At 41.4% G+C, this 9,709-nt stretch overlaps 1 protein-coding gene across 1 annotated transcript; it reads left to right on the top strand.

Annotated features, from left to right (window-relative positions):
• Positions 1-4,206: 4,206 nt before the first annotated feature.
• Positions 4,207-4,734, top strand: LOC137272159 (uncharacterized). The gene has a single exon (XM_067804512.1). It carries the CDS (start codon positions 4,207-4,209, stop codon positions 4,732-4,734), a length of 528 nt encoding a protein of 175 aa, XP_067660613.1.
• The last annotated feature ends 4,975 nt before the right edge of the window (positions 4,735-9,709 follow it).

A 9,709-nucleotide genomic window follows, 5' to 3' on the forward strand; every position in this document is an offset into this window, starting at 1 on the left:
ATATTATTAAACGAGAACAAATCAGATAAAATTGAATGTATTGTGAAAGTGAACTGACATTTTCATGTTGTGTAGGTAACAATTTAATATTTTATCAAGTCTCCTTGAGCTTCACGGCACAGTCTAAGACGGGTAGGCATACTTCCTATCAGAGAGGTTAGTGTCTCGTGAGTTATGCTGTCCCAGTATCGGACCACTTCTCTCTTCATGTCTTCAATTTTTGTCAACCCCTTTGGATTCACACATTCCTTCATCATCCCCCAAATGTTCTCAATGGGATTTAAGTCAGGACTATATGCAGGAAATGGTAATGCAGTCACATTTTTCTCCTGAAACCACTGCTTGGCATGTTTTGCGGTGTGTTTAGGATCATTATCTAGCTGCAAAATCCAGTCATTTCCATAAAACACATGTGCACTTGGAAGGAGAAAATTATCTAATATGTTAGTGTAGCGTTGACTTGTCAGATTTCCCTCAAACACACACAGCGGGGTCGTTCCTAATAAGGATATCCCTCCCCATAGATGAAACTTTGGGCTGTATTTAGGTCGTCGATACAACGGTGCTGACGCAGACTTTGTCCATATTTTCACATTATTGGGATATACCCATATTGAGCTTTCATCAATAAAAATCACATTTTCCCAGTCAAAGTTTTCATGTGCCAAACACCACTCAACACGCCTGTCTTTATGTTCTTGTTTCATGAGAGGAGAAGGAATTCCAGTCTTTTTCTCCCATCCAAGATCAATCAAATTTCTTCTAACTGTAGATTTTGATACAACTGTTGATCCCCTTTCTATCATTTCATACCTGATGTTGGAGATGCTTGCCCTTTGCTTTTTAGACGCTAAAATTCCCAGCCGGACGCGATCTGAGAAGTCCAATTTTCTGGGTCTCCCTGCTCCTTTCTGGTGCCCAAAATCCTTTCCCTCTTTAAAATTCTTCCTAATCCTATACACAGTAGAAAGAGGAGTTCCTGTTCTCTCTGCCAATGTATTTACATCATCAATTCCTTGATTACACAACTCAAAAATCAACCTTCTTTTATCTTCAGCAGACATTGTTGACAGTGCTGAGGAAAATGACGTCTGCTACAAATTCAGGGGAGGTAACTCTAATTGTACTATACTCAGTAGGCCAAGATGAGTTACCTCCCTTATACCATTACTTAGTTTTAAGTATCAGTGAATCAGTTGAGGTGTTAGGATAGCTCAAAGTAAGAAGAAAAATTCTCAATAATTATGAACCAGACTATATTTGTCACTGTATTATTTAATTCGGTGTTAAAACGTGACTGATGTATGTTACTAGATGGAACATGAATGCGAACACTAGACAACCGTCATCACATTAGCAATTTCTACTTTAAAAAAACCCCTCTACCCTCAAAATATGGACGCTATTGTATTTCAGTAGTGAGCATCGATTAAAACATTCAACTTTTACATTCTGAGCATCTAAGTATATGGTGGTGTGAGCATGTACATACTGTAAACCGTGTCTGGCAGTTTCCACATCGAAACGATACCCTTTGTTTAAAATTGCCTCTGCTCTTCCTGCAGAAAATGGGTTAAGTTGGGATAAGTCATGAGTCATGAGTCAGGCAGCTCGAGTTATCCAGGAAAATGATAACAGCAGTTTGAGCAAGCAGTTCATCCTAGAATGGTACTGTAGAGGTGGACTATTATATTGCCCGGACCTTCGTACACGTCGTACATCGCCCTAGTTAAAGGATCAGACTTTTTCAATCTCAGTTCCCAGGGGAGCTCTAACTGGCCTGCAATTAATTAGAAGGTTAACAGTTACATCACCACCTCACCGTATCGGGGACCTATTTTGCTGCTGGATGAAAAAACATCTTTAGAATCGTCACTTTCTTAAGAGACACAGCGTATATCACCCGTGCTTCGGTGGAGGGCAGGATTTAGGAACTCTCACCTTAAAGGTCACATGCAACATAAAACACAACAGATTCTGATACCTTTCCGTATGCACTTACCGAAACAAATCATCATTTGCCAGTTCAACCTATGAAGTTGAAATCAACCGATTCACTCAACTTTCCCCAGAGCTGGGGGAAAAGTGGTTTCAACAGCTGTGCTGCGCTGCGCCCATACCGCTTAAGCAATGAATAGGTTCGCGGAGCTTGAAACTGAATGCCTGTCCAGAGTATTAACGTAGTAGTCTAATCTTGGTTGTGTACACAGACAAGTAAATAATCTATACGTTACATAAGAAAGCTCACAGAGAAAGCACAATGTCGGGTTTATAAACACCTATATGTCTGCCTGCCTGTCTGCTAAAGACAATATGCAATAAACAGCTTCAATCATTCACCACATGCAATTTGAACTTAACACCTATCAAGACATATGCGATAAACAAAATAAATTGATTTATGACTCGTGCACCCGAGTCCTGTCTCTGACACATTAAGTAATTAGACAGATGTGATACTTGTACACATGACATATTTTTATGGTTTGTGGGTTGCAAATAAACTACGTCCATTTTTCTCGGATGACTGGATCTGACGGAAACTGGTGCAAACTCGTGACTTGTGACACGCCATACTTCTAAAATGCCCATCAAACAGATCATCTTTCTGTACACAAAATGAGCCTTCAACGTATCAGCAAATGAGCCAGCCAAACGGAAGCCGTCGTTGCACTTGAGTGCACATCCACACGCTATGACCGGGTTCGGTCTTCCGAGGGCTTCGTTTCGAGTACAAAATATTGCACTTTTGAATCGCGATTGTACGTTTATAATATTGTTTATTTGGGTTCTTCTTACAAGCAACAATTCAGTGTTATATGTCATGAATAAGTGATAATTGTGTGTCAATTATGTTTGATTTTTTGGTTGCATGTGACCTTTAATGTTCCCATGTGTGGACGTCAATGTTACAATATGAAAGATGTCTTTTAGTGCGGATGACATGCACATTTTAGAATGTGGAGAATTTGAGATTCGGTCCTTGAATGTGTGGGTAGATAACTAACTGTAAAGTGTCACTCCGCTCTACATCAGAGACCCAGGCCGTGAGTATGTGGGTAGCCAACTAACTGTAAAGTGTAACTCCGCTTTACATCAGAGATCCAGGTCTTGAGTGTGTGGATAGATAACTAACTGTAAAGTGTAACTCCGCTTTACATCTGAGATCCAGGTCTTGAGTGTGTGGATAGATAACTAACTGTAAAGTGTAACTCCTCTTTGCATCAGAGATCCAGGTCTTCATTGTAAGGGTACACTTCTCTGGTACAGTCTTCAGCAGAACGATCTTACCCTCCATATACTCCCACTTACAATACCTCCCTCCTGTTTGGAAATTTGACATACACATTCCGCTGTGCCCACGAGGGATATCGCTCTTACAGTCACCAGGCCGAGTGATCAAGGAGTATTGATTTCAACAAATCCATGTCCTTATCAAGGATAAACGTAGTATAACATTCTCAAATAGATTACAGTAATTTACTGTGGGTTCTCCCGGGGACTTTCCCCCTACTATGTATGTACGTGTATACATTCTGGGTTCATCGTCAAACAGACCCCGCCCTCCCTCTCCCATCTCCATAATTATGCAGTGCTTCTTATTCAGGATACTGACCTATTACGGAGAAAAAACAAGCCGTACGTAATCTCAGAGTTCCATGGCCTCAAGTATTTCGGTGCTTATTGGTCGAGGTCCTTGTACACACTGTACCAGTGTTGGGAACGAGAAGTAAGCTTCACACATTGCACTTATGTCAGGAACGAGAAGTAAGCTTCACACATTGCACCTGCGTGGGGAACCTGCTACGGCGTGAGTCTTCATCCGCTAGATTGGCCAGTCGCCAGCCATACACCCGAGTGTCATTGACTGTAGCGGGGCGTACAGTGTTGTTTTTTAAGTCTTGTTGTGCTTGTTATCATGAATGCTGGTTGATGGGTGGTGTTTGATGTTGTTCCAGATCGAGATGTCGGGGTGATGGTCAACGGAAGGGATTTCCGAGATCTGCAGATCAGCAGAACTGTATTGAGGACAGATGCACACGGACACAGTGGATTGTGGCAGCGGAGTGCGGTGAGGAACCTCAGCTGGACACCATCGCACAAGAGACGACGATGAACAGGCAGAGGAAAACGCCGCCGCGTCAAAGTGATGACACCCCGAAGTCATTTCAGCATGGTGTTTGTGCTGACAATAACACTTGGACGATGAAACTGAATCCACATACGTCAAAGCCAGATACTGGCAAAATGTCCTCACAACGAATGTGGAAACTGCAGAGAGTGACTGAAAAACGTGTGAAAAACAGAGTTTCTGAAGGACTGTCCCCTGAAGGAAAGATTGCAATGGAACAAGCCAAGGCTGAGGTTGAGCTCTCTGGGAGAAGCGAACTGAGCCATCGCAACGACACATGTACAACCGCTAGCCAGAGCAGCAATCAGGAGAAACGCGGAAAAGTTACAAAGCAGATAAGTTTTGTTGACGCATATGAACGCTCGTCTGCTTCGAGACTCTCGGGGGACCTTCTGGACGAGGGTTCCCGTGGCAGGAATCAAACACGTCGTGCACTCGGCGGAGGCAATGTTTGTGTCGCCATGGAAACCGTAGAGATTGTCTGCTACGGCGAAACCCCAACCGATTCAGAAGCTGACGATATTGCAATTGAGGAAATGGCAAAATTGAATTCAGTGGAGAAATGTCTTGTTTGGATGGGAGCGCATGGCCAGGACGCATGACCGACTGTAGCGGCACAGTCACCAGGCGATGGGAACAAGTTCCAGGGAATGTCAGACAGGCAGGCTCAAAGTAGCCAGAAGACATTTCGCTTGTACTGTCTGGCTGCCTCAGAGTTACGTGATCTTCAGAGACTTCTCAAGTATAAACACAACTGGGGATTTTATACTAAGATATTTATACTAATACTCGATTCTGTCGTGGGTGACAAATGGAATACAATAACCGCCTTTCCTGTCGTTATGGTAACAGGCATTTCGTATATGCGATCTGGATACTGTGGGTAACTTTAGATGTACGTTATGAACAGATAACTTCTTTCAGTGGCATTTTAGAAACTGGAAGTACAGTATAGAACAAGCTTCTCTATTCGTGAGTGTTTGACTCACAATAGAAAGAAATTGTTATTGTAAAGTTTGTTTGTTCTATATTGTTATGCACATAACCTAATATACACACAAAGTATGGTGACGAATAAATGCCAAGCATGGAAACGTTCAAATTGTGGCTAAGAGAAAGTGAAGGTTAGGTCTATCTTCCGGGTATCACGAGTATTCAGTGTTAATTCTACCAGTTTTCCAGTTACTTCCAGGAACAGGTCTTTGCTGTCCCTGTTGTGGATATATGCAAATACCCAGAATCTGAGTGCTGTTACTGTGATACACGTGTGGTGGTTTGTCGGGTGGTTGTGTAATGACCTTCGGCAGTCAGCTGTAATATGCCTTTTCTGTGCTTTTACAGTCAAGAATAACCGAGATATAAATACTGTAAAATTTATGCATGTGCATTTGCGTGTCCGTGTGCGTCTATTTCAAGGATAGATGATACTACATGTAACAATATGCACTATATACTGATAGCAATGATTTGTCTTTTCAGTGAAGGATGGTGATGAAGGCGGGAGTGTAGTTTAAGATAAAGTCTGTATTCCTGCTGTACCACGGTACAAGGTATATTGTTGTAATAGCAGGGCAGTGTTGGAGAACAGGTGCCCATGTACTCCTCGTGCCCTTTTTTTCTCAATGAAGCAGAACGAGGTTTAATACTCAGTCCAGATCCTACATGACAAGCACAACAAACATGAGGCGAAATAGGACGAAAGACGTAGTGTACAGACACCATGCAAAGATTAATCAATACCACCGGTTGATGGCCCCTGAACACAGGTGACACTGAATGCTTATCAGCTAACTTTGAACTTCCTCCCGACATCACAACGTACGAGGATTATATGGCTATTTATTGGACGCATACATCCTAACAGTCAGCGAAAGTACGTACTTAACATGCTTGGAAAATGTTGCTCCCGTGTGGATGTTACAAACCAGCTCCACATTCTATGTGGAAAATCGAACATGGGTCACAGGCTTGACAGCCAGCGTCCTCTACTGGCATTCGACACCGCCACAAACAAATTATAGTCCAAAGAAAACCCAGAAGCATAGGTGTAGAACACAGTTCAGTCTAGCTGCACAAAATCATTTTAATATAGCTGCAAAACACCCTTTAATGCACACTCTTATCTAGTTGTAAAACACAAGAATCCGTGAGGGGCTGTTCTGGCCCGAAAAATACCGTGCTTGTACCGAAGACCTGTTCTGATCTGGTATCCATCCTTCTAGATAAGTGTAAGGTTTTGAAATCTTAAAGAGAGAGTAATGTGAGATACAGAACAAGCGTTCTAATGTGGAAATCTTAAAGAGAGGTAAATGTGAGATACAGAACAAGCGTTCTAATGTGGAAATCTTAAACAGCGATACGTGTGAAAGACTGAAGATGTGTTCTAATGCAGAAATCTTACATAGAGATAAGTCTGAAGAATATGACTGTCAGAGGTATATGTTTCATGTTTCAAATATGGATCTGGAACAGGTTTAGAGTGAGTGAGGTTTTATGCAATATTCCTGCCATATGGCAACAGTCTGTAAATAATCAAGTCTGGACCAGACAGTCCAGAGATCAACAGCCTGAGGATGATCTGCGCAATTAGGGACACATAGACGTGTAAACTATGGGTGGACAGAGTTAGTGCAAAACAAACTTACATTTTGGGTGTATTATTTTATTTTCTCTGTGATCTTGTATGTATCTAAGATAATAAACACTTTTCAAATCTTTACAAAGCTGTACTGTTCAAGTTGAAGTAGTAATACTAATGACCAGTTCACCTTATGTCAGTCCAAGGTAATACCAGTGACAAGACTTTCAATGAGTGAGTGAGTTTAGTTTTGCGCCGCACTCAGCAATATTCCAGCTATATGGTGGCAGTCTGTAAATAATCGAGTCTGGACCAGAAAATCCAGTCATCAACAACATGAGCATCGATCTGCTCAATTGGGAACCGATGACTTGTCAACCAAATCAGCGAGCCTGACCACCCGATCCCGTTAGTCGCGTCTTACGACAAGCATAGTCGCCTTTTATGACAATCATGGGTTGCTGAAGGCCTATACTACCCCGGGACCTTCACGGGTCACTTTCAATGGACATCTTCTGCAGTTCCAACCTTAGCCTCAACCACTGCCTGATTGTTTATCAGGGCTTATGTCTGTAAACTAAGCTAGTCTATGTTTACGTTGCTAATGAGTGGAATATTCCCACAGGCAACTGAGGTTGAGACCAAATTCATGCTCGCAAACAATATGCTAGACTACAACAAAATGGAAAAAAAAATTTTCCCTTTGCATAAAAATGCCCTCAAAAAGTTAGCTTACATTCCAAATAAACATGGGGTATCTGTTTTCTGTTAGAGAAGACAAGTCTCCAGGCAGCAGATAGCTAGTGGAATACTGATAGTGTAGTGTACATCTCCTTCAGCTCATGCAATCCTCATCCATCCTGAATATGTGAAGTCCATCCCAATACCCTGATATCCAATATCCATTCAAGGCCACAGCATCTCTTGTCAAACACTTGCAAATGAGTGGTGTGAGCGAGTGAGTGAGAAAGGTGAACACTATTCCAGTATATCACACTAGCGGGGCAACTCACTTCTGGAGAAAGGCCCATGCAAGTCTCAGATAGCAGCACTTTGGTGGAACCCACCAGGAAGATTATGGTTTGAACAAAACTTGGTACATAATGTGGGTGAAACGGGATTCCAAACAATGGTCAGTGTGTAGTGGCAAGACCAAGGGACATAACTCTGTGCACAGCAGTGATGACTTTGTGCGGCTTTGGTCCTTCTCCCACACTGAATCGAGTCCTTCATCCTGGAGGAAACATGTACACTGTAATATGGGATGAGCACTTCACTGACAGCCTCAGTTGCAAACCTTCCAGTGGACCAGAGAAATATACTCTTTAAAAAAATAGGGGAACCTAAACTTTCAATTTGGATAGGAAGAACAAACTTTTCACAGGCAGACATCTTATCACCACCCCTAAGCACAACGCCTGGGATGTACATGTACAATACAACAGCCCCACACAAGAGAATAGGGTGTGATTCTTGATGTAGACAGTTTTCAAGAAGCTTGATAAACAACTGTACATTAATTTTGACAATTTTTTTTTTTGTTTTGAGAATGAAAATTGTGTGCATGCAAATTTCACATCACACACCACCATCTTTCAAGAGAGATCTCTTTACAAACAACTATGATCATAGAGAAGTGCAAGTGGTGATAACATTATGTTTTCTATATTTCATATGAAAATCAAGGCTTACAGATGGGTACAGGGTATTAACCAGGAGAATCCAGGATAGCAAAATGCAAGAATATCGCAAATTGTGTTCTTTACCAACACATATTACTTGTGTACCAGAGAGATGCACAGATAAAGTTAAGTTGGACTGTCACCAATCATGTGGATCACAGTGTCGATCATTGCTACAGTCATGTAATGAAGATACACACTATACAACCAGTTGTCAGGAAATCACTATTTGACCTACATACTGTAGGCCTGATGCAGTTGTGGCTTATAGTAAACCACAACTACCTGAACAAATAAAGATTAAAAACCCACTTCAAGCATCAAGTGTATAACAATAGTTATAAAAGACATCAAAATATCGATGTTTCAAACAAGTTGCAGTGAAAGACTTGGGACCTGCTCCAATCTCTGCACAGAGAACTGTGTATCACACTGACTCATCGACTTCCATGTCACTCACTGACATTTATTTCTTATATCCCTGAGTGAGTAAATCTTAATATCACCTCAGATTTTATCAAATACCATTTCAATTTCCGCTTTGTATGCCCATTTCAGGTGAAAACATATGCCAAAGTGATGCATGCCAACTCTGCCCAGAAATATCATGATGATCCTATCTATCAAAACCATAATTTCAAAACTATCTTGAAGGTCTAAAAGACATTAAACACACAACAATAATGACAGTTCTCCTCCTAACATCAGCTTGATTCTGTGTGCAAGATGACTCACTGAGGGGTGTAGGTAGCTTTGTTTGGGTGGCTCTGTCAGTTAAACATACTGGTATCAGTAAGTCAGTAAGTGAATAATCATATATAAAGTAATAAGCAGTACTGCACAACAATATCAGGTCTGACCTGACGATATACAGTTTCATCAAAAAAGGCTAACAGTTTATATTTGGGATTACGTTTTCTCAGTAAACTGTCAACTCCAGCCACCATGGCTTCATGGGTTAGACAGATCATTTTGTGTGCTGACAACTAGGTGCCATCTTTCTCTTGAGGGCATGGGTTTGAATTTTGTGTGCACCAAAACCCAACTAGAGAGCTTGAATCTGAACTTAACTAAGAAAGTGCTATCCAAAATATAACATATGTTACATTTTACCACTTTCTAAATGGCATTGTGTCTTCATAACAAAGGCCAATGTACACGACTTCAACTAGACATTCACAGCACCTTTAGATTTCAACACTAAAACCTGACAGAGAAAACCTCTGATGTAGGTCACAAGTCACTAAGAAAGCCAATAATTTTTGTTTGAAATCAACAGACTGGAAATCGCCACCTTCGTATTGTAATGCTTCCACA

Source organism: Haliotis asinina, chromosome 2 (genome assembly GCF_037392515.1).
Source record: "Haliotis asinina isolate JCU_RB_2024 chromosome 2, JCU_Hal_asi_v2, whole genome shotgun sequence".
NCBI classification, from domain to species: domain Eukaryota; kingdom Metazoa; phylum Mollusca; class Gastropoda; order Lepetellida; family Haliotidae; genus Haliotis; species Haliotis asinina.